Source organism: Macrotis lagotis, chromosome X, assembly GCF_037893015.1.
Source record: "Macrotis lagotis isolate mMagLag1 chromosome X, bilby.v1.9.chrom.fasta, whole genome shotgun sequence".
Classification (NCBI taxonomy): Eukaryota; Metazoa; Chordata; class Mammalia; order Peramelemorphia; family Peramelidae; genus Macrotis; species Macrotis lagotis.
Genome location: NC_133666.1, coordinates 693,371,123 through 693,396,863, shown reverse-complemented (window position 1 = coordinate 693,396,863; position 25,741 = coordinate 693,371,123). Strand labels below are relative to the sequence as shown.

The 25,741-nt window shown below is 43.8% G+C and overlaps 1 protein-coding gene across 1 annotated transcript in view; it reads right to left on the bottom strand.

The window, feature by feature from the left end:
• Positions 1-21,581, bottom strand: part of SLC5A1 (solute carrier family 5 member 1) — a 69,011-nt gene extending 47,430 nt beyond the window's left edge. Inside the window, exons 1-2 of the mRNA XM_074206426.1 lie at positions 21,374-21,581; positions 15,839-15,910 (exon numbers count right to left, since the gene is read on the bottom strand). Of these exons, the coding sequence (XP_074062527.1) occupies positions 15,839-15,910; positions 21,374-21,487 (186 nt within the window). The 5' untranslated portion in view covers positions 21,488-21,581. The remainder of the gene's footprint in view (positions 1-15,838; positions 15,911-21,373) is intronic.
• Between the last annotated feature and the right edge of the window lie 4,160 nt (positions 21,582-25,741).

The following is a 25,741-nucleotide window of genomic DNA, read 5'->3' as shown; positions in this document are numbered from 1 at the left end:
TGTCCTCTCCTTACTAGCAATGTCACTTTTCTGGCAGCTACATTATCCTGCTGATTCCGATTGGGCTTACTCTCTGCTAAAGTCTCAAACTCTTCCTTAGATGAGCTGCTGCTCCATCCCTCCCATCTTGTCCTTGTAAAATGGATTTTTGGCATCCAAGGGCAAGACCTTACATTCATTCCTATTATTCAAATCAAGCACTTAATAAGGCTGGGGAATCAATGAAAGACAAAAGACAGTCCCTGACCTTAAGGAGCTCAGAGTCTAATGTGGGGAGGGGAGACAACAAGCAAACAACCACTTGCAAACCAGATAGAGATAGGGCAAATTGGACATAACTTGAATATTAATTAAATTTCATCTTGTTCAATTCAACTCACTGTTCCACCTTGAAAAACTACTGGGAGCATCATTCTCTTCCAGTTCTGATTATATTATCCCTTGCTTTTGAAATAGTTCCCTTTTTCAGTCTCCTTCAGTCACTTCTAACTCCTTGTGATCCCATTTGGGGTTTTCTTAGCAAAGATACTAGAGTAGCTTGCCATTGCCTTCTTCAGTTCATTTTACAAATGAAGAAATTGAGGTAAACAGGGTTAAGTGACTTGCCCAGGGTCACACAGCCAAGAAGTTTCTGAAGACAGATTTGATTTCAGGAAGATGAATTCTCCTGGCTCCAGATTCAGCATTCCATCCACTATACCACCTAGCAGCCCCTCAATATCTCCCTATCATTTCTTAAATGTAGTTTAGGCTTCACAGCCTGGTGAAAATCAGTTCTAGATTAGAAGTCAGAATACCAGGATTCTAAGATTTGCTGTCTCCCCTAATTCTGTGTCCATGGATAAGTCACTTCATCCCTCTGAGCCTCAGTGTCCTCTCCTGTAAAATGTAAGTGCTTATAGATTTAGAGCTAGAAGGGACCTTAGAAGACAATTATTCCAATCTCCTCATTTTGCCATGAGGAAACTGAGGCCAGGAGAGATTAAATGAATTGTCCAAGTAAGAAGTAACTAGAAGAGATGGAATTTAAACCATTTGATTTAGCAGAACCATTGCTTAGACCATAGTAGCTCTAAAAACCAATCATTCCATCCCTACCATCCCATGATTCAAGGCAGCAGAGCGGGTAGGGGATGTCCCTGGAACATACAACTTTATACAACTTAATAAGAAACTTTTCCCATACAATCAGGTATTTAAAGATACCTGTTTGTGTCTGGAATATAGCATGAAAGTTTTGGGGAGCCTGGGGGCTCTCTTCCCTTGGCTCTCAGTTTTGAGTGCCCAAAATTCAACCAAGTCCTCTCTTAAGCATCATTGCTTAGGACCCCTAATCCCCATATTAGTTATCTAAACCATTCAGGGCCATTCATAGCTTGGTTTTAGCCTAGACATTAGACTTTCACTAGACTTTGGTGAACCCTCTTGAAGTATTAGAATTTTAAAGACTCCTACACCTAAAGTTGGAAGGGTCCTCAGATCATTTACTCAACCTCCTCATTTTCTAGAGAACATTAAAACCCAGGAAGATTTAGCTACAAGATTACATATAATAAATGACTAGAGTGGGCAATAAGGGCAGTTGGACTGATGGGTTTACAAAGTTCCTTCCCACGCTGAATGTCCATGATTCTAGGATTCAGATTTTCTGATCCCAAGACCTGGTTGCTGCTTCTTTTTGGTTAGCCAGTCTTTGAAGGCCAAGTCAAACACCACCCAGGATCCAAGTATCCAGGATGCCATCCATGATTCCAAGTAGTAAAATGACCTCAGGCATCTCCATTTCACAAATTGCAAAATGGAGATAGTTACATTACTTACATTGAAAAGTTTTTGTGAGGATCAAATGAGAGATTTGTAAAAGTCCTTAGCACAGTGCTAGCATATAGTAAGTGCTCTATAAATGCTTATTTCCTCCCTTCAGGTATCCAGACTTCAAATTTAGTACCTTTTCTCAGCACTATTGTGCTTTTTTTTTTTGCAAGGCAATGAGGTTAAGTGACTTGCCCAAGGTCACACAGCTAGGTAATTATTAAGGGTCTGAGTCTGGATTTGAACTCAGGTCCTCCTGATTCCATGGCCAATACTCTATCTCCTGTGCCACCTAGCTTCCCATTGTGCTTTTTTAATACATGTGTTCCCAAAGGTCGAATGACAGGTCCAAGATTACATAGCAATCTTGGATTTGAACTCAAACCCACTGGCAACAAGTTGAGGAGGCTTTACACCTATCATGTGACCTTCCTCAGATTCTTCTTGCCTTTCTCCACCCTAGACCCAGACCTAACCCTGACCTCAAGGCATATCGTGATCCTCCTAACTGCAACTGCCACTCAAACCCTGACCCCAGCTATTGATGGAGCCTTGTCAGCTAGCTATGGGTTCCAATCATCAGGAAAGAGGAGGCCTCTGTGGTTGTCAGTCAATTCTCTTCTCCACTGGTTCCTGCTGAACTAGATCTCTCCCCACCAACCAGGTCTGGGATTTCCCCAAGTTCAAGAAGTACCCTAGTACTCCAATGAGACCTAGATAACCCCTCAAAATGTCCAAACCAAATAAGCCGCCAGATTCAACCTAGAAGGACTCTCTGCCCCGTGCCTAGAGAGGCCCTGAAGTCCAGCTGGTTTCAAGAAATATAGAGCACGAATACCACAACTGTGAGCAAAGTGCTCTATAAATCTGAAAACTCTAGAGTGAACGTCCTTAGTTAGTTGGTTAGTTGGTTTGGGGATGACCAGACCTATGATTTTATTGGTATAAGGAAACCCTTGGTATGGAAATTCAAACCATCAATGCAGACAAATCACTGTTTTCTCTGAATCTTAGTCTTAGGGAGTTGACTGAGCTCTTGAGAGATTAAGTAACTCCTCGATCAGTAGGTAACAGAGGTAAGATTGGAACCCAGTTTCCAAAGACATTATGATACACTGCCTTTCATTATGAGATAGATGGGTAGACAGACAGAGAGACAGACAGACAGAGAGACAGATAGAAAGATGGATGCATCAATGGATGGATGGGTGGGTAAATGGATGGGTACATAGACACATAGATGAAAGACAGATATGCCCATTATTGCTATTATTGCTGCTAATGATCAGGGACATAGTATGCTCTAATGGAAAGGACAATACTGAACATATGCAGAGTTAAACAATCCTCTGAAATAAGACCAAGAAGAGATGACATAGACCAGCACATGCTAAGACCAGAGGAGCAGTTCATTATGATGAGGGAAGGTCTGGAGGACAGGGTATTTGTTGGGGAAAGGCAAAGCCCTCAGAGACAAAGTCTGCCTTTAATACTTACTGAAAGAATGAATGAAAAATCTGGAAGTGTATACATGAATACTTCCTTCAGGCCTTTCATAACTTTAGTCTTGGATTACTGCAGAGAACTGGGGGGGGGGGGGGGAGGCACACAGAGGGAGAATTCTGTCTGCCTCCAGTCTCTCCTCACTCCAGTTCATCATTCAGTTACCAAAGTAATTTTCCTAAAGAACAGATCTGCTGCGGTCAGAACCACTCTCAATAACTCCAGTGGCTCCCTATCACCTCCAGGATCAACACAACAAACCTGGTTTTCAAGGCTCCTCATAACTTTCTTCTTCCTCTTTACATTCTTCCCCCACTGTGTACTCTTCTATCCACTGATGCTAATCTCCTGGCCATTTCTCAAGCATTCTATCTCTCAGCTATGCTGCTGCCTGGAATGCTCCAGCTCCTTATCTCTACTTCCTGGCTTCCTTCAAGTCCCATCTCAAATCCTTACTGCCTACAGCGAGCCTTCCCCAACCCCTCTTCATTCCCGTGCCCTCCCTCTGTTAATTATCTCCTCTTTATCTTCTATTTACCTTGTTGCTACATAGTTTTTTTACATGTTGTCTCCCTCATGAGATTGGAAGTTCCTGAAGGCAGGTCCTATCTTTTGTCTTTCTTTGTATCCCTAATGCCTAGCATGTTGTAAGCATGTTAAAATGCTCATTGCATGCATGAATGAATGAATGTAAACTTCTTGAGAGCATGGACTTCCTAACCATCAGAACTCTATGACAGAAGAATGGATTGCTTTGAGAAGTAGTGAGTTTGCTGTCCCTGGAGGTCTTCAAATGAAGACAGAAAGCAAGGAACTGAACTGAGTTGGCCCCCAAGGTCCCTTCCCAACTCTGAAACTCTGTGGCTCTGTAATTTGGGTTTCCAAGAAGCTACAGCCAGGGCCTGTTTAATGTGAAGAATCCATTCCATGTAGTAGTCAAATTACTCAAATTCAGACTGGTTATTTCCATTGGGCCAGAACCAAGTACCATGTTTTATATAATTAGAACCTAGAATAGCGTAAATGAAAATGCATGAATTACTTCATTGAATTCATTATTCATACCATTTGGGACTTGGCTGTAAATTTTGTCATCAGTGTTGGCACATTCCTTGTAATTTAGAAAGTGGTCTTTAATACCCCCCCCACTCCTTTACATCCAAATGCTAAAAATAATGTTATAGGCTTACAAAACACTTTACAAATATTATCTCATGTATGTTAAATGCTTATAGATAGGTTGGTTATAAATGTGAGAAGTTTTGAAAAATAATTCCTTTGTATTCTTGGGCAAGTCACACAAGAACATAGATTCAAAGGGCCTGAGTTCAAATCCTGACTCCTTATGTGATCTTGAAAAATCACTTGACCTCTAGGGACTTCAGTTTCCTCTTCTTTCAAATGAGGGTTACAGACCAGTGGTCCCTTTGAGCTCTAAATCTGAGATTCTATAATCCAGGGATCATTAGAGCAGATGGATGACACAGTGGATAGAATGCCAGGCCTGGATGTCAGGAAGATCTGAATTCAAATTCAGCCTCAGATGCTTGCCAGCTGTGTGATCCTGGGTAGGTTATTTCATCCTGTTTGCCTCAGTTTCCTCATCCGGAAAAATGAACTAAAGAAGAAAGTGGCAAACCATTCCAGTATCTCTGCCAAGAAAACCCCAAATGGGATCACAAAGAGTCAGGCATAGTGGAACCCACTGAACAATAATATGAAACTGGGATTTCTTGGGGGTCCACTTGGAACATTAGGTGAAAGCTTCAATGTAAAGGAGCTAAGGAATGTTCAGAGAAGGGCAGGGACTCCTGGGACAATTCTTATTATGGCATGAAGCTTCCTACAGCCCAGCCTTTTCCAGGAGACTCTGATTTTCCCCAAAGCAACAGGACAATAGGTTTCTCTTAACCAGATTAAGATGATCACAACTCAAATGGAAACCTGGTGAGGCTGAGTTCAGAGCATTGCTTATTGAATACCATGGTTTCCAAAGTTACTAGGGGATGCCAAATGTTTCCTGGCCTCATTGCTGGTGCTGCCCTTGAGGAGTAGGACCCTGAAATTGGGGGTGGGAGGAGGGAATTAAGAAAAGGGAGAGGCATGCTTGATTTTTCTTCCTTAAGGATCTGATTTCTCTCCCATCACATTCAACTGAGATCAATCCATACCATGGAAACAATGGAAACACTAACAGAATGCCTGCTGGGAGTGGGGAGGGAAGCAAGAATGGGGGGGGGGGGAATTGTAAAACTCAAAATAAAATCTTTCTTTAAAAAAAAGGGGGGGGAGTGGGGTTGAGGAAAGGTGGTTTTCTCCACCATGATCTTCTCTCCAGAGAGAATCCAAATGGATTCAGATCTGGAAGGAACCTTAAAAGCTATCTAGTCTGATCCCTTCATTTTACAGAGGAAATTGAGACCCACAAAGTCCAATGGACTTGGACAGGTGGTGTCAGAGGTAACATTTGAACCTACACATTCTAGCTCTAGATTGAGCCTTCTTTTCACTGGACATGAGAAATGGGCAGTCACAGCTGCCCCTCCTGCCCGTCCGCTTCCCTGAGGAAGCTTTCCTTAAACCATTCAAATCAGAGTTGACAGTGGAAAGGAACCCAAGCCTAAATAATGTAACCTCCTCAATTGACAGAAGAAGAAACTGAGACCCAAAGAGAAAAAGGAGTTAGACTACAGACACAAAGGAGGATTTCGGAACTAGAAGCCTAGTTCCATTGCCCCTATATAGCTTTTTCTTCCCTGGGATTCTACATTGGTGTCCCATAGATTTGAATATACGGTCAGCCAATTGACATTATTAAGCTCTTCCTATGTTCTAGAACCTGGGCCCGTCTTTCCATATGATTTCTTTCTGGATTTCCCTGAAGGCTGGAAGAAACTTCATCTGTATCCTTCATCCCACTGAATATTCAAAATTGGTTTTGTTTGTCCCACATTAAACCCAGACTTGCCAATTAAGGATGTATTGACTCTACAGACACAGGGTTTGAGTTCAAATCCTCTCTCTTATGCCTATGATTTGTGTGACTCTGGGTAAGTCACTTTTGGGGCCATAGTTTCCTCACCTACAGGTGAAGAATGAGACTTTCTGGGTTTTGAGCCTTTTAGCTGAAAAACAATGATTGAATGCCCTTGAATTTGCCCTTACCCCTTTCTGTATCTCAGTATCTTATCTGCAGAAAGAACAGTTTGGCCTAGATGCTCTCTGGGATCCCTTCCAATTTTAGACTAATGGTCCTGGCTGTGCAGCACTGAATAATGAGGCCCCTAACCCAGCCTCAGTTTCCTTACTTATAAAATGAAGAGCAAGGTAGATTAAATAACCCGTAGGATCAATGGTCCGTTTTTCTATCATTTGAATGTCTCCTTTTGGAGGTCAATATGTGGGGTAGCATATCCTTTGACCTTGGTCTTAATCCATCAAGGGTCACCTAGCAATCAATCCATCTACCAACAAGTGTTCATTGATTACTTACTGGATATCTAAAACATGGCTGGACACAGAGAAGGTGTCAAACACTTCTTGGTCAGTTGACTTCTGCTACCTGAGGGTCCCCACTGTGCTAAAATGAGGTCTCAAAGAAGAATGTGTCATAAAACATTAAGTCTGAAGTTGGAAGAGACCTCAGGGGTCATCAAGTGCAACTCCTCACCAGACACGAAAGTTGCACAAGTGGTAGAATGGAGATCCATACTGTCTTGGCTTATCCAACACCAACACTATTGTCTGTTTGTGAACATGGGAATAATGGCAGCCTCAGCATGGGGATTGGGTAGATAATAAGCTGGGGCTTATAAGTGCAGGATATTCCATTTCTGAGCCTTAAATAAATATTTAAACACTAGATCCAGAAAGCAAAACTATCTGTTTCTCTGCTTAGGAGCAAACAACGCTCTCCTAGAGACAATGACTGGATTCTTCTCCGGCAGATTCATGAACACCTTACCTCCCCAAAGAGTCAAAGGGTTAGGAACTCAGGAAACTGGAGTCCTGCCAGTTTGGGGAGAGAAGACACACAGAGTAACAATGCAAGCCATTGGAAGAAGCTTCAATGAGGCATATTTAGCCACAATATCAGGGGAAACTTCCTAACCATCAGAATTCTATGGCAGAAGAATGGATTGCTTTGAGAAGTAGTGAGTTTGCTGTCCCTGGAGGTCTTCAAATGAAGATGGAAAGCAAGGAACTGAACTGAGTTGGCTGCCAAGGTCCCTTCCTAACTCTGAAACTCTGTGGCTCTGTAATTTGGGTTTCCAAGAAGCTACAGCCAGGGCCTGTTTAATGTGAAGAATCCATTCCATGAAGTAGTCAAGTTACTCTAATTCAGACTGGTTATTTCCATTGGGCCAGAACCAAGTACCATGTTTTATATAATTAGAACCTAGAACAGCTTAAATGAAAATGCATGAATTACTTCATTGGATTCATTATTCATACCAGTTGGGACTTGGCTGTAAATTTTATCATCAGTGTTGGAACATTCCCTGTAATTTAGAAAATGGTCTTTGATATCCCCCCACTCCTTTACAGAGGTGGGGGGAAAACTCCTAGGAAATAATGCATAAGATGTCACCCTGATTTGATATTGGTCGATTTTGCTGAGCTTTTTCCTCTTCTTTTTAAAAAAATCCTTTGTTGTAGAAGAGAGCTTTGTTGGAAAGGGAAGCAAAAGGATGGGGGCCAGAAATTTAAACAATGTGAAAACAAAAGCTATCAAAGAAAATGGCCAAAGGAAAAAAAAAGAAAAAAGGTTGTTGAGACATTCTGTGACCCTCAAAACTCATCACCTTGTATTGGGCTGGTAATGAGAGCGGACATTAAGCAATAATCCTTACTATAGAGCCTGGCCTATAGTAGGTGTTTAATAAATGTTCACCAATAGATTGATTAACTAATCAAATAGACATCAGCAGGCTCACACTGGAAGTCCTTCGAGCCCAGCAGGACCTGATTGGTCTTGTCCTCTTCTGCTTAAGGGTCCCCACTGTGCTAAAATGAAGGAGAATATGTCATAAAACACTCGCTCTAATGTTGGAAGGCATCTCAAAGGTCATCAGATGCAATTTCTCATCAGACACAAAGTTTGTCCAGGTGGCAGAGTGGGGATTCATCCCATCTTGGCTTATCCAACAACAACACCATTGACCATTTGTGAATATGGAGATAATGGAGGCCTCAGGGGCCACTGTCCCCACCGAGGGGCCCATGGAGAGAGCACAAGGTCCTGTATGGAAAGAAGCACCTCCAGTCTTATTCTCTTCCAGACCCCTGCTGGTTGAACAAGGCTTTGCCTCTTCCTAACTCTGGGTTCATCCCTGCTCTCAAGGAGCTTCCATTCTATTGGGAATCACAATATGCATACAGTTCTGTTCACCTCAGCATATTGCTTCTCACATAGAGAATATTACAGTAGAAAGAAACACAAAATCCTTACTCTGAATCTTAAAGGCTAGCTGGGTGACCTTGGGTGAGTCACTTCCCCTCTCTAGGTTTCAGCTTCCCCACCTATAAGATGAGAGGTTTGGATTTGATGATCTAAATCTACACTCCCAGGATGTTTCATTCCCAGAAAGTTTCTAATGGCTCTCCTTTCTCTTTTCCTCACAAATCAGTGTTGCACTCAGCCCCCTGAGTCAGTGAAGAAGGTGCATTCTTCAGTTATATATTCCTCCACACAGATTCCAACATTGGCCCTGGTTGATTTCCTTTGCTAGGCCCTGGAAATCATTTGCTTGAAGGAAACGAAGGTTAACAGGAAAGGAAAGCTGGGAGGAAACGGCAGTGTGAAATATGAAGACCCCTCTGAAGCATGGATGAGCAGGGGGAGAGAGGGATCAGCCCCCTTACACACTATGCCTCCCATAGGTGCTGATCTGGAACAAGGTTTACTTGGAATATCCTTCACTATTTAACCATGAGTCGGGTTTTAAAAAGGATTAAGAAAATGAGAACACATAAAAATTCATAAATAGGGGAGGGACTGCTTCCAAGAAATGCAGATATCTTACTGAAGGATTCACTTTAGGATTCTTTTATTTTCTTATTAAACCTCTTTAAGGCTCATTTCAAATGTAAAAAAACAATGGTTCTGGGATTAGAGTGACCTTGGATGAGTCACTTGATTTCCATGGATCCCAACTGGGAAATGAGGAGAGTGAAAGAAAGGGTCTCTAAAGTCAACACTAGATTTATGATTCTATGACATTCCTGGACCTCAGTTTCCTCATCTGTAAAATGTAGGTATTCCACCTGATGACTGATAAAAACTATTCCAACTCTAGGAGGTGATTTTGCAAGCCAAATTCTCACTCTCCCTGTACAGCTATCCCTACCAGGTCTTTTTTCAGTGGGCAGGAGAAAATGGAAGATACTGTAGAATGAAACCTCTCTGTGGACACTTCAGAGTGCTCAGTTACCTGGAGAATTGACTCCACAGCCATTTAGGATGGCTTATTTTGATATCGATCCAAATTGTCTTTCTCTCTGTCTATTTTTGACATATTTGTGTGTATGTAGGTACATGTATATTATATTTTATTAATTATATATTATAATAATATGTGTAATATATTATAATATGTTATTTATTCCATATGATATTATATAATTAATAAATATCATATATAGCATTTAATTATATATTTATTTGTATTTATAAAGACATAGAGATATAGAGAGAGAGTCTAATAACTGATTTAATCATTTGAGCCATGATTATCCTCTTACATATGTACCTTTCTCATCACTCACACAGCCCCAGTGGGCTCTTGCCCTCTTTTTTGGACTAAGTAAGGGGTCATTCTTGCCTCTTTGCCTCATCTCTCTCCTACCTAGCCTTAATCGCTCAATGGGCATTGCCTCATGGAACTGTGACATAGAAAAGACCCAGCTTTTTATAAGGCCAAGTTCTCTCACTGAATCCAGGGTCATCTCCATTTGCCCTGTCCTGATTCATATCACTAGTCACTGGACCCAGATGACTCTGAAGGAGATAGTGAGGCCGATGACTTAGCACAGCCCCCTCACTCAAATCCAATTCACATGTATGGCATGGCATCACCTCCCTGATATCATGATCTTTTCCCAAGAATAAAGGAGAGGATGGGGCAGCTAGGTGGCACAGTGAATAGAGCACCAACCCTGGAGTCAGGAGGAACTGAGTTCAAATCCAGCCTCAGACACTTAATAATTACCTAGCTGTGTGGCCTTGGGCAAGTCACTTAACCCCATTGTCTTGCAAAAGAATCCTAAAAAAAAAAATTTAAAGAATGAAGGAAAGGATGGGGCAGTTAGGTGGTGCCGTGGATAGAGCACCAGCCCCAGAATCAGGAGGACCTGAGTTCAAATCCAGTCTCAGAAACTAAAAAAAAAACAAGAATAAGAGGGGCAGCTGGGTGGTGCAGTGGGTAGCACACTGGACCTGGAGTCAGGAAGACCTGAGCTCAAATCTGACCTCAGATACTTAATAATTACCTAGCTGTGTGACCTTGGGCAAGTCACTTAACCCCACTGCCTTGCAAAAAAAATGACAACAAAAAATGAAGGAGAAACAACAAACACTATTTCAACTCTTGTAAAAACTTCCTAAATGACTTCCTTGCTTCTGTTCCTTCCCTCTCTAATGCATCCTCTACAATGCTATCAAATGATTTTCTAAACACAGACTTCACCATGTCATCCCCTCATTTCCCCAACTCAAAAAACTCCAACAGCTCCCTAGGGTCTTGAGGACACAGCTCAAGCTCCTCAGCCTTGGAATCTGAAGCCCTCTTCACTTCAGCTCTAGCCTACCTTCCCAGACTTATATTCATGCCTTCTTTGCCCAAGCCAAACTGGCCAACTACCTATTGGCAGGACTATGACATGCCACCTCTCACCACTATAGTTCTGAACAAAAGGCAGCCCACCGTGTCTGACATTCACCTCTCCATCTCAGTGTTCTAGATTGGCTTCCTTCTAAGCAGAAGCCAGGTGCCATCTCTCACATAAGTCTTTTTCTGAACCTTCAGTTATTAAATTTTCTCCCTTTTGAAACTACCTTCTATTATTTGCTTGGTATGAGTTTTTTGAGCATGGTAGAACTCCTTTAAAGTAGGAATGGCTTCATTTTTGTCAGTATATCTCCAGTGCCTCCCAAAGGACCTGGCACATAATAGGCTCTTAATAAATGTATCTTGACTTGGTTGATTCATCACAGGGCAAGGAAGACGTTGGACTTTCTGATAAGATGTGAATGATAGAAGAAATGACTAAGGATTAATTTGCTGTTGAGAGTTGAGCATTCCCAGAGAGCATGTGAAAGGGAAGAAAGAGTTGGAAGCTATCTGTCTGCTCCTAGTTGGATGCCAATGGGCAAGACCAATGCAATGTGGACATCTTAGTTGCCAAACATCTTCTTCCCTGGGACCCCCAATGGATGTGTTTGTAAAATGAAGAGATAGGACTAGATTACCTCGAAGGTCCATTCTGTTTTCTCTGTTCTAAGGTTCCTCCCAGCTCTGTTATTCCATGATTCTTTAGTGCCAGAAAGAAATGGATACCCAGAACATCCCATGAAAGTTGTCTGGGAGGTATGTGTGTATTCCTGATTTGAACTTACTAGCTTGGGACTTGCCTCTTTCTGGTAAACAGTGAATGAGGAGGATGTTGGGGGAAGGGAGATGGGGAGGAGGAAGGGAGAAGGCAGATTACTTATCTCAGGGCCCAGTTTAGTCAAGGTTTTTGTGTATGAATGTCCAGCTATCACTTTATCACCTGATCAGGACTAAGTGTCTTAGGAAGATTTGCAAAACTACAAAAGGGATCCATAGACACTGTTATTCTCTTTTGTAGAGTCTTCCGACTGGAGAGAACCTTGGGGCTCCTCTAGTCTAACCCTCTTATTTTGTGGTTAAGGAAACTAAGGCTTAGAGAGGAAAAGAGGATCAGCTGGTACAGTACAAGACTAGCTAAGAGTTGGCTATGCAGATAAAGCCAGGACCAAGGAGAAAAAGTGATGTGAATGGAAGGAGACAGAAGACCTGAGTTGGATCCCAGCTCTGCCACTGACTGACAATGTGACCTTAGCCAAAGAATGCAGCTCCCCAGGGCCTCAGTTTCCTCCTCTGTAAGGTGGGGGGATTGGATTCAATGGCCTCTGGGGTCCCTTTTTGTCCCAGATTTACAATACTGTGAATGTGGATCAGGGAAAGGGGACAATGCCCCTGGCATCTTCATCTTTCTCAACCCTAATAGCAACACCTTTAGCTCTTTACATCAACACACCAAAGATCTCTGATTTCATTGGGGGAGAGAGAACACCTCAGTAATGTCTTTAAATCCAGGGTTCTGTAGATAGATGAAGAAGAGAAGACATACTACCTCTTTTCAGATGAGAAAATTGGGACCGTGAGATTCCCCAGATACTCAGTCATTATGAATCAGAGGAATTTTCACCTGTCATGGAGCATGGCCTCATACTCATGCCTTTGCTGGGTCAGGTTCACAGAAACAGGGTGTAGGGCTACAGACTCACAAACTAACTCCATTCAAACCCTGGGTCACTTAGAAACTAATTGAGGGAAGTTATTGTCTGCTGACTTTTCCCAACAGTCAATTATCTTCTGATACCCATGGCTGGAGAAGGAGATAGAAAGATCAATCACCTAACAGGGAAAGGGAGACACCACAGCTGAGTTTTGCTGCCTCTAAGACTCTGGCCAGACTGGTTTCTTCCCAGAATTGGCTTAATCTACTGTATAATCTGGCACTGTCAAGGCTCAGCCTTTGAGATGACCTTTGAGTTGGCTCCAGAGTGAACAGAGTTTAACAATCAAGGTTCAGCCCAATAAACTAATCCTGGACTTTTTTTTTCAAGATGAAATGAAGAGGAAACTATGATTAAGGCCCTAGGAGAAAACTATAGAAAAACCTGGGGAATTCAAGAAAATTCTGCCAATGTTTATGAAATACTTAGTGTATTAAAGACCCTGAGCCTCACTCATGAGAGATATGACCTGGCTCTGACTTTCAATAGTCTTAAATCTAATGATTGCGGGGGAAGGAGAAGACTAGAGTATTTGTAACTATGGCATAATGGAAGTGGCTAAGTACAAAGGAAAAATCTCTGGCAACTGAATTCAGGTGGAAGGCAGCGAATGGCCAGATAATGAAGTGCACCTTTCTCCTTTCAGGAGGAGGGTGGGGGACCTCAAGTGCTGAGTGTCACATATATTCTTGGGGTTCAAGGTCACACTTTGATGTGAGATCGAAAAAGTGATGGATTTATAGTCACAGAACCCAGATTCTGTCACTATCTATGTGACCCTTGGCAGTTCATTTCCCCTCTTTAAACCTGTTTTCTTGTCTATAAAATGAAAGCGGTTGGATTAGATTAATCCTGAGACCCCTCCCACTTCATGAAATGCATACACGAGATAGATTGGAAATAAATATATAGAATTGATAATATGTTTGAAAAGCAATACATAGCTATCAACCTATAAACCTCAGTTCCCTCATATATAAAATAACTGAGGTCCTTTGCAAAGAGTCCATGATAGTGAAGTCTTACAGTCTGGGTGATCCTGGGAAAATCTCTTAATCTTTGGATTTCAATCAACAAGATTCAGTGGATTTAGAATCAAGAAGACCCTTGACTTTTCACCTGTTGCAGGCTCAATTTCCTCATTTGTTAAATGTAAAAATGTAAAATGGCAATAATAGTGCCAGGACATGATGAGGATCAGACAAGATAATCTATGTCAGGGCTCTGCCACCCCAGAACACTTGGGAAATTCAAGCTATGATTATTTTTTGTTTCAATTTCTTCTTCTATAAAAATAGAGAGATTGAGAGCATTTATTACAGGAATCAAAAAAGATATATAAAGCCCTTTCCAAACTTAATAGTATCACCTAATGGGAGGAAGATAAGAAGGAAAAGGAGGGAGAGAAGAGGAGGCAATCAATCCAGAAGCCAATGTCAGCTTGTTTGCACAGATTCAGCCATCAGAATGATTAAACCAACTAAATAAGTGGGCACAGCAGAGGTTCTGGGGAGCTGACTTCCTTCCCTCTGCCCACAAGCACCAGTGCCCACTCAGGTCATAGAGCCCTTAGTTATGAATTATAATCTTAAGTCTTAGATACGATCCCTGCCAACTCCAAATCCTACGGTCCTGCCAGAATAGAGGATAGTCAGTGTTGGAGGGGCTGTGGAAAGATAAGCATACAGATATACTGTCTGTGAAACCATCAGTTCATCCATTCTAACAACAGTTTGGAATTAGGCCCTTTCAAAAGTGACTAAAATATTTATGCTCCTTGACCCAGAGATCCTGCTGCTAGGTGGCAAAAAACAGAAAAAAAAAAATGCCACATATATTCCTGACCAAGAGGAGGTGGACCCAAGATGCAGAATGAGAAATACATTTTGGACATGGTTGACACATGAGATTTTTTGTTTGCTTTGATTATGCAATTTTGTTTTCAATGATTCTCTCTCTCTCTCTCTCTCTCTCTTTTTCTTTTACAATATTGTTGTCCTCAGAGAAGAAAAGTGGCCATTGGAAGGTTTTTTTTATGCATGGAAGAGAACCAAAGAAAGTTCAGAAGGAAATGCATACATGAGATAGATTGGAAATTAATATATAGAATCTCTAATATATTTTAAAGCAATTTATAATCCTCTTTTTGATTTACTTTGCATTTAGATGTTCACTGTTTGGGGGGATTTGATTCATTTCATTTCAATTTCTTTTTATTTTTTTTTTAGAAAAAAAAAGGTCTCACATGCTCCAAATTTCTCATACCAGCACTTTTGGTCATATCAAAGAATTGGAAACAAATTGGATGCCCTTTGTTGGAGAATGGCTAAACAAGTCATGGGGCATGAATTATCACATTATCACACTGAAGGAGTAGTGAAGAGGAATACAGAGAAGCATGAGAAGACTTCCATGAAGTGATGCAGAACCAAGTAAACAGAACCATGAAAGCACTCTACGTGGTGATCACAACAATAAGAACAAAAAAGACAAAACCATATGCTGTGAACTGTTGGCCTTGGAGAAGTTGTGAGAAGATGAAGCTCATCATTTTATTGGAGACAGGCGGTGGAGGAGGTTATGAATGTGAAATGTTGCTGTTAAATACGTCTATTGGTTTTGCTAACCCATGTTTTTCTTTTTACTGTCTTTGTTATAAGGGAAACCTCTGACTGGAGAAGAAGGGACAGATTCAAAAATAAAAGAGATAGAAAAACAGAAGTCACCAACAAAACCTTTACAATAATAATTATAATAACCATAATCATAATTTATGGTCTTGAGATCACCCTTGGATAGGAAAGAAAGGTGTCCACATGCCAAGATTAAAAAGTTCCCTATGGAGCCAGGCCCAGGACACAGAAATGCCTATATAGCCAAGAAATAGATGGATTCTTTAGAAGAGAACAAGTTGAAACACAGCCTGTCCCCAAGGGTTACTATTCTTTTTAGCTATGGACCATCTTTGGTAACACTCACCGGCCACCACACCATACTCCGGCCTGCCAGGAAGAAGCCTCCAACAGTCCCGCGATTAGTTGAAAACATGGCCTAGAAAAATAAGATCAGAAACTTAATAGGTTCTCAGAAGAATCTGATAAAGAATACCCCCTTCTCATTCCATATCATACCCCATCCCAACTCTACAAAATTCTACTCTAATAGCTCCTGGTGGTGGTCCTTCAAAGGCTACACCACTGGAGTATGGGTCCTCAGAAGTCCTACCAAGCTAGAAAGGCTCTGGGTACAAGGCTGGCAATAGATTGTGCCTACTGTCTGCTAACTAGCACCGAAGGGTTCATTACAGGAAGGGATGGATTGCTGAGTCACAGCAAACCATGGAACAAAGTAAAATATAAAATGGTCTTTGGCTGTGGTGGGGGCTCTGGTTCTTCTGTTTAGGCAGGGACTGGGGTGAATGTTACAAAGAGCGCCAAGTCATCAATACCCTAAATTCGCGGTTGTCCATAAACCCTCTGGGATTCATCTGTGAGAGTCAGTGGGTGGGAGTCAAGACAAGATGAAAGCTATAGATGGGTTGTTATCTGGAAACATGGTCACATTGGCAAGATCCCAGACATTCCAAAACATCTTTTTTATCAATGACCCCGTGAGAATGAGTGGGAAGAAGATTACTCTCCCAATTTTCAGATGAGACCAAGACACAAAGAATAGAATGGACCAAAGACCACAAGTTGGTTAGGGATACAACTGAAGGTAAGGATTAAGTCTCCTGACTCCTCCAGGCCCCTCCCCATTACACGACCCTAGTCATGGCTCTTGAAACACCATCTGCTAAAGGAAGACTCTTCCAGTCCTTCTGAATTCTAGCTCCTTGACTGTACTGATGATTCTCAATTTCTCCTGTCTATGCCTTCATGGTGTATTGCTGCCGGTGTGGTGTCTCCCCGTTAGACTGGGAGCTCCCCGAGAGCAGGGGCTGTCTTCTGTCTTTCTTTGTATCCCCAGCTCTTGGTTGTGTTTGGCACACAATAGGTACCCAGTAAGGTTTATTGACAGACTGACTTACCTCTGCCTGAGGACCCTTGGACTATTTCCATTGGGCCAGCAAAGGGGCCAGTTAGTTTGGATCTATTGAAGTGAATGTCACCCAGGCAAACACTCTGGGGGGGCCAGGAAGGGGACATCTCCCCCAAAGATGAGGGTGCTTGGAAAGAACAATGATGTCGCTGGTGCCTTAATCATTCTCCCTCCCTCAGGACCCAGATCAAATGTGGCCTCTGGAAGGCCCTGCTTGATTCCTCTTCTGAAGTGTCCTCTGATACTCCCTGTTCTAAGGCCCCTCCCAGTCTGACATCTCTATTCTCAGTCCTCTGACTCCAGATTCAGATATCTAGTCTATTGTACCATAGCAAGATCAGACACTGTGTGTTATACAGAGAATGCTGTCATTTTTCAGTTGTGTCTGACTCTCTGTGGTCCCCATTTGGGGTTTTCTTAGCACAGATACTGGACTGCTTTGCCATTTCCTTCTCCAGCTCAATTTACAGAGGAGAAAACAGAAGCAGAGTGAAGTGACTTGACCAGGGTCACCCATATGTAAGTGTCTGGGGCCAGATTTGACCTAGGGAAGAGGAGTCTTCCTGACTCCAAGTCCAGGACTCTATTACCATAAGAAGGTAATTCATTAGTGAGTATAAGTTATACTGAATTCTCTTTCTCTCCTACCTCGGAGCCTTTGCACTGGCTGTTCCCCCTGCCTGTCATGCCCTCACTCCTCACTTCTTCTGGACTCATCTCCAACCTTGAGCAGAACTTTCCAAGGCTCCCAGTGCTAATCCCTTTCCTCTGGGCTGACCTTTCATTATCTCCTGTTATGGGGGCTTCTTGAGGGCCTATCCCCAGTGCTTTGCACAATACCTGGTACTCAGTAAGCATGCTTGTTCACTGACTGACTAACTGGTTGTCCCTTCTGGCCTGCCTGCCTTCCTCCTTCTACATCCTCATGCATAGACTCTCAGATTTCTCTGTCCAGACCCGCCTCTCGCCTCTCTCTGGTTGTCTCCCATCATTGTCTCCTTGGCTGAATTTCTGCCTCCTCCCCAGGCCCCCTGGAGTAGTGCAATGAAGCTTCCAAGTCAACTGGCCCTTGGTTTCCCCCTCCCTGTGCTTCTGCCTTCTTATCAACACTATATTCCTAAGGTTCAGCCAAAAGATGGCTGCATTTGAAATCAGGACACCAGGCTTTAAATCATCGGTTCCTAACTTCCCTGGGCCTCAGTTTTCTTCATCTGTGACATGGAGAGATTGGCCTCAGGGACTTCTTAGATCCCTCCCAGTTCTAAATTTTTTGATCCTATGACCCCTGAGGTTTAGTGCCTAGAAGACCTTGAGCAAGTAAATCATAAAATCTCCCTGAGCCTCCGTTTCCTGTCCTGTAAAATGCTTGCGGAAGGGAACGGAATGATCTCTGAGGTCCCAGGCATCTCCTGTTGTCCATGATTGTAAAGCTGAAGACTCAACATTGTTTAACTCATAATAGAGAGATGGTTGGGTTAGTGATTAGAGTTGGGTCCTAAATTCATGTCCAAACTCAAGGAACAGTTGTGTAACCCTGAACAAGTCATTCAACTTGTGCTTCAGTTTCTTCATCTGTAAAGTGGAAATAATAATACCTATCTACCAGGTTTGTTGTGAAGATAAAATAAGAAAGGATTTAGAAAATGCTGTCACGCCCATCAGAGGGACTTTGTAAATGTTTCCCTTTCTAACATAAGTGATTACTCAAAGACGCTCATGCCCTCCAAAGGGATAGAGAAGCATTATGAGATTGGAAGCCAGAGAAGCTGGGTTCTATTCCCTTCTCTACCACTTACTTCACTCTACCATTGTGACCTTGGATAAGTCACATCCCTAAATGCTCAGGAGGCTGAAATTAGAGCTAGAAAGGATCCCAGAGGCAGCTAGGAAATCTAGTTCATTTTGTAACTGAGGACAATGACCCCAAAGAGTGACTTGCCCAGGATGACTCATATTCATTTTCAGAGGTAAGATTGGAATCCAGACCTTCTCCTGCATTCTGCTTCTCTGTTCTCAGTTTCCTTCCTTGTAAAATGGGGGAGGTGCGGTGTAGATGGCCTTGAAGGTAACTCCCAGCTCTTAATCTTCCATCTACACAATGTGCTGGCAGGAAAACTGGGGGAGGTTTGTCCAAATCGATACAAGGGCTAAAGCAGCGTGGGAACTAACAGACCCAGGGCCTTGTGATGGAGTGAGGGAAACCTCGGAAGGAAGGACCAGTGGGCTGAAGACGGGCAGAGGCCAGGCAGGGCCAGTCCAGGGTAGTCTGATAGCATCTCCCAGGGATGTTCTCAGAGCTCTGCAGTCTTTCGGGTCATAAAGTGAGGCAGTAGGAGAGAGATAGGGCAGTTTATGAGCAGAAATAAAAGCTGAAATGGTCCTTGTTAGATTAAATGGCTATTAATGAGGCATGAACATTGGAAAGGTGTAAATACCTCGGAGGCAGGAGAGAGCAGAGGAGCAGAGGAAGGGGCTAAAGATTAGCAGAGCACATCTGGAAGAGTTGGCCCTGGAGAATACACCATCAGCGATGGGTACGAAGGTCCCTGGGGTGGAAGGGAAGATGGGGTCCCACCAGTGGACTAGCTGGCTCTGACTCCCAACTGGCCCAGGGACAGCTCCACGTCCTGGTGCCATGAGCTCCAATAGCCAGAGCTCAGAGCTGGGGAACCATGGGATCTGGGTGCTCTGCTCCTGGCTCTGCTGCTAACTCCTAGGTTAGCATCTCAATTTGGAGAAAATTGAGGTCACAGATACAAAGGAAAAGGAAAGCAGACTAGGAGTCATATTGTGGAAACTCCCTGTGCCTTGGTTTCTTCATCTGTAGAAAGAGGGGGTTAGGGCACAGTGGATAGAGCAGACCCTAGAATCAGGAGGACCTGAGTTCAAATCTGAGCTCAGACCATAATTACCTAAACTGTGTGACCTTGGGCAAGTCACTTAACCCCATTGCCTTGCCAAACAAACAAGAGTCCTCTTCTACCTGATAGTTGATGAGGCTGAAATGATCCTGGGACCCTGGCTGGGTTAAAGTTCTAGCCCTGTCTGCTTTGGACAATTCCTGAGGGATTCGTTCAGTTCTGTCACTGACTTCTGAGGAAAAGGTGGTTTCTAAGGAGTTAATCCTCGATTTCCTCATCTTCTGAGCCGGCCAGAGTTAAGCAAGGGAGCCACTCTACCCCTGCCTCCTCACTCAGTAACAATCACAGGGCACAAGGGAAGTTTGCCGGCTAAACCACCCCCTCCCCTGTCCCCTGGGTGCGCCCTAGGAACAAGTTTCTCTGGTTAGGTGCCATGGCCCAGAAGTACCTCCCTCAGAAGCCAGGGAGAGCTGCCAGTGTCTGAAGCCAGACAGCTAACTTTCTTGGACCCTTCTGGAGCCCCCTCCTCCCCAGGATCCACCAGGGCAGCCCAAGTCCGATTCTCTCAGCCCCTACATGGGGAACACCTTTGGCCTTTAGGGGAGCATGGCCTCCCAGCTTGGACCCGACCCTGATTTCCCTGGCTCCAGTACCCAGCCCCTCATTCTCTACCACTAGCCTTCTCTAAACTCCCCCGCCCCTTCATGGACTTATACCCTCTCCCTGCTGACTCTCCTCCTTCCTCCTTCCCCAGCTCCCTTCCCAGACCCTCCCATAATACCTAACAGGTGGCCCCTTCCCTCTCTCCTCACATCTACCCCCCAATTCCCTGCCCCTTGAGCCTGTCGTGAGCCCGACCTCCGTGGGTGCCCTCTCCTTCAGCCTCAGCCCCGGCCCTCACCCACCTTCCCAGCCCCGGCTGCCTCAGTCATTCTTAGTGCCCACACCGCCCCCTCTCCTCTCCTCCCCATACTCCCGCACTTCCCTTCTCTAGTGGGGAAGCCTGGCCCCCCTGCCCCCCGGCCCCCCTGCTTCCCTGGCCCCCCTGCCTCCCTGGCCCCCTTGCTCCCCTGCTTCCCTGACCCCCCTGCTTCCCTGGCCCCCCGGCCCCCCTGCTTCCCTGACCCCCCTGCCTCCCTGGCCCCCTTGCTCCCCTGCTTCCCTGACCCCCCTGCCTCCCTGGCCCCCTTGCTCCCCTGCCTCCCTGGCCCCCCTGCCTCCCTGCTTTCCTGGCCCCCCTGCCTCCCTGGCCCCCCTGCCCCCCTGCCCCCCCTGCCTCCCTGGCCCCCCTGGCACCCCTGCCCCCCTGGCCCCCCCGCACCCACCTCCCATCCACCAGTCCTCTCCAAGTCATAGGATCCCAGCCTCTCCAGCTGCAAGGCTGAAGGAGCCCACCCACCCTTCAGAAAATAGCCTGGCCAGGTGAGGGGGATTCCTAGAACAACAGAGCATTGGATGGCAATGCCAGGCAAAGCTGGCACTGAGTAGAGCTTCACGGTCCTGGAGCCTCACTTACAGACTCCCGAGGGTGAGTGACTTATCCCAGGTCTCACAGTCAGCCCGCGGGCCACCCTCTCCTGCCCGGCCCTGGTCCTCTCGGGTCCCCACCTACCCACAGTCCCACGGCCATGACCACCGCGAAGTAGATGACAATGACGGAGATGTCCGCCGCATTCTTGATGCGGTCCGACGGCAGCGGGGGCGCGGGGGTCACCGTGGGGTCCATGGGGGCAGCTCGGTCCGGACCGGCCGACAGACAGAGCGTCCTGGGGCGTCCGGGGCGCGCTGCCCGCCGCCTTATAGAGCCTGGCCCGGGGTGCCGGGTTAATGATCAGCCCCGGCCGGGGGAGTGGCTGGAGGCAGGGGCAAAGAGGGAGGGCCCCTCTGGGCCTGGGGGAGGCGGCGGGGAGCGGGTCCCTCCTGGGCAGACGTTCCTTGGGCGCCGCTCCGGGAGTGGATCTGGGACAAGTGGAGTGCCAGGCTCCTGGGATCCCGAAAAAGGCAGGGACCGGGCTGGGGCAGGGCCGGGGCAGGGCCGGGGCAGGGCAGGTATGGAGCAGGGGGCGGGGAGAAGCCAGGTGCCTGGCAGGAGGAGGGAGGGTGCCCGTCTGGGACCCCAGAACAGTGGCTACTCCTGGTGCCAGGCTCCTACCCTGACCAACCCTGGGGGCCCTGCGTGGCCTTGGGCATATTGAGGCCCCTCTGGGGACCTCAGTTTCCACAGCTGTAAAAATGGACAGAATAGCCAAGTGGAAAGAAACTGATTTCCCAAGTTGAAATATGGACTCTGCCACCTTCCCCTGTGAGACTCTGGGCAAGTCCCTTTACCATGTGGAAAATGGGCACAATCAAGGAAAGAGCACTGTATTGGGAACCAGGTTCAAATATGAGCTCTGCTATTGGATGCCTGCATGGCCCTCCTCTCACTCGCACCTTCTACCTTAAGAAGTTCTTGAGGGGCAACTAGGTGGTACAGCGGATAGAGCATCAGCCCTGGAGTCAGGAGGACTGAGTTCAAATTCGACCTGAGACACTTAATCATGACCTAGCTGTGTGGCCTTGGCAAGTCACTTAACCCCATTGCCTTGCAAAAACCTAAAATAAATAGATGATAGATAGATAGATGATAGATAGATAGATAGATAGATAGATAGATAGATAGATAAATAGATAGATAGATAGATGATAGATGATAGATAGATATAGATAGATGATAGATAGATGATAGATAGATAGATAGATAGATAGATGATAGATAGATAGATAGATAGATAGATAGATAGATAGATAGATAGATAGATAGATAGATAGATAGATAGATAGATAGAAAGATAGATAGATAGATAGATAGATAGATAGATAGATAGATAGATAGATAGATGATAGATAGATAGATGGATGGATGAATGAATGAAAAGTTCTTGGGAGGAAATCCATTGGTCTGAGGCAGTTTGGCCTACTGGAAAGAGAACTAAGGGAAAAGGCAATGCTAGCCTTGAACGTAGAGAGACCTGAGTTCAAATCCAGCTTCAGATACTTTACAGCTGTGAAATGTAAATTTGCTTCAATTTTCTCATCTCTAAAATAGATATATAAGAATAGTATCCAACCTTATAGGGTTGTAAGAGTGAATGAGATAGTATCTGTAAAATGCCTTTTAACAGAAGAAAAGGACATTTCAAGGTAGATGGTCTAATCCATTTTACAGTTAAGTCAACTGAAGTTAAAGGTGCTCACACAGCTAGTGAGGGTCTGAGGCTAGATTTGAACTCAGGTCTTCCTAATTTCACATCATCATAATTTTTCATCTTCTTTTCTTTTAAATTTTGAGGTCTAAATTCTCTCCCACCTTCCCCTCCCTCATCCACTGAGAAGGCAAACAAGAAATCAATCAGACATGTGAAATCATGCAATACATTTCTACCTTAGCCACATCAGCAAAAAAAATAAATAAAGAAATTGAGAAAATTATACTATAATTTGCCCTTGGAGTTCATCATTTCTCTCTTAGGAAGTAAATAGCCTTTTTTTTTTCTTTGACTGAAGCCTAATAAATTCTTGTCCAGTCCTTTATTTTGACTCTGTGTTTGACTTTTTGATCCATGATATCCCTTGTAAAAACCATTATTGAATTCTGGTTTCTAATTCATTTAGCTCTCTGCTTCTATTCTATAGGTTAGCTCCCCCCCAATTCACACATTAAAAATGATAATTACTAAGTGTGCATTTCCCTCCATCTCATTTTCCTCTGTTTTTGCCTCTCTCTTTTTGTCCTGTCCCTCCTCAAAAACCCTGCCTTGCTTCCGACCACTGCCTCCTCCAATTTGCCTTTTCTCTTGTCATCCTTCCATAAATCTCTTATCCCCTTCCCCTCCTATATCCCTATCGGGCAAGAAAGATTCCTATACCCAACTGAGTGTTTGATTATGTGGGTACATTCCCTCTTTGAGCCAATTCTTATGAAAGTAAGGGTCAAACCTTACCTGCCACCCACCCAGTTTCCTCTCCACCAAACAAGCTTTTCCTTGCAAGTCTTTTTTAATGTGAGAAAATGTGCCCTATTCTACTTCTCTTTTCCCCCTTCTCCCAGTGCATCCCTCTTTCTCATCCCCACATTCTTTTCTGGAGATCATTCCACATAATCAACTCCTAAACTTGTGCTCTTTGTCTAGGATGCCTCCTTCTAATTGCCCTGATGATGATAAAGACATAAAATAATAATAATTAAGATTTTTAAGAGTTACATATATCATCTTCCGATACATGAATATAAACAGTTTGAGTCCCTTATGATTGATTACTCTTTCATGTTTACCTTTTTATGCTTCTCTTTAGTCTTTTGTTGAGGGTCAAAATTGTCCATTCATTTTTCTTCAGGAATGCTTAAAAGTCCTTTATTTCATTAAATATCCATTTTACCCCTGAAAGATTATATTCAGTTTTGCTGAGCTGGTTTTTCTTAGTTGCAATTCTGGCTCCTTTGCCCTCCAGAATATCATAGTCTAAACACTCTGCTCATTTATTGGGGAAGCAGATAAATCTTGTGTGATTTAAATTGCTCCTTTATGACTGCTTGAAGTATTTTCTCTCTGATCTGGGAGATCTAGAAATTGGCTAAAATATTCCTTAAAGTTTTCATGGGGGGGGGGGGTGCGAATAGGTAGTGCAGTAGATAGAACACCGGCCCTGGAGTCAGGAGGACCTGAGTTCAAATTTGACTGGCCTCAGACACTTAATAATTACCTAGCTGTGTGGCCTTGGGCAAGTCACTTAACCCCATTGCCTTGCAAAAATCTAAAAAAAAAAAGTTTCCATTGGGATATCTCTTGCAGGAAATCAATATTTTCAAGTTCTATTTTACCCCCTGGATCTAAAATATCAAGGAGGAGCAGCTAGGTGGTGGAGTGGATAGAGAACTGGCCTTAGAATCAGGAGACTGGGACCAGCCTCAGACACTTACTAGCTGTGTGACCTTAGGCAAATCATTTAACCCTGATTGCCTCCCATCCAGTATCATCTCCTGTCATCTTGATTCATATCTGATCACTGGACCCAGATTGTTCTGAAGGAGAAAGTGAGGTTGAGGACTTAGCACACTCAACTCCAGTTCATGTGCTTGTCATGATATCACTGCCTGATGGCATGATCCTCTTTGAGAATGAAGAACAAACATCATCAAAACATCAGGATAGTTTTCCTTCATGATTTCTTGAAATGTGATATCTAGGGCCTTTCTTTGATTTTTTCTTTCAGATAGTTCAATAATTCTTTTTTTTTTTCTAACTTATTTAAGGGAATGGGGTTAAGTGACCTGCCTACAGTCACAAAGGTAATTATTAAGTGTCTGGGGCCAGATTTGAACTCAGGTCCTCCTGATTCCAGGGTTGGTGTTCTAGCCACTGAGCCACCTAGCTGCCCCAGTCCAATAATTCTTAAATTATCTATCCTCAATCTATTTTCCAATTCTGTTATTTTTCCCAATGTATTTATTATTTCACACTTTCCTCTATTTTTTTTATTCTTTTGATTCTGTTTTACTGTTTCTTAATGTCTCATAGATTAGCTTCCACTTGGCCAGTGCTAATTTTTAAGTAATTATTTTCTGAAGTGAGCTTTTTTAACCTCTGTTTCCATTCGACCAATTCTGCTTTTATTCTTTTTATTCATTCTTTTCTTCAGCAAATTTTTGTGCCTTCGCTTCCATTTGACGTATCCCGGTATTTTTTAAAAGATAATCATTCATTCATTTATTTTATTATGTTACATTATTTTTCCAAATGCAAAGATAGTTTTCAATATTCATCATTTTGCAGGCTTTTGAGTTCCACATTTTTCTATTGTCCTCCATTCCCCCCCCCCCCATGGCAGGAAGTAATCTGATATGGGCTGCGCATATTCAATCATGTTTAACATATTTCCATATTAGTCATATTGTGAAAGAAGCAGAACTAATGGGAGAAAAAAACATGAGAAAGAAAAA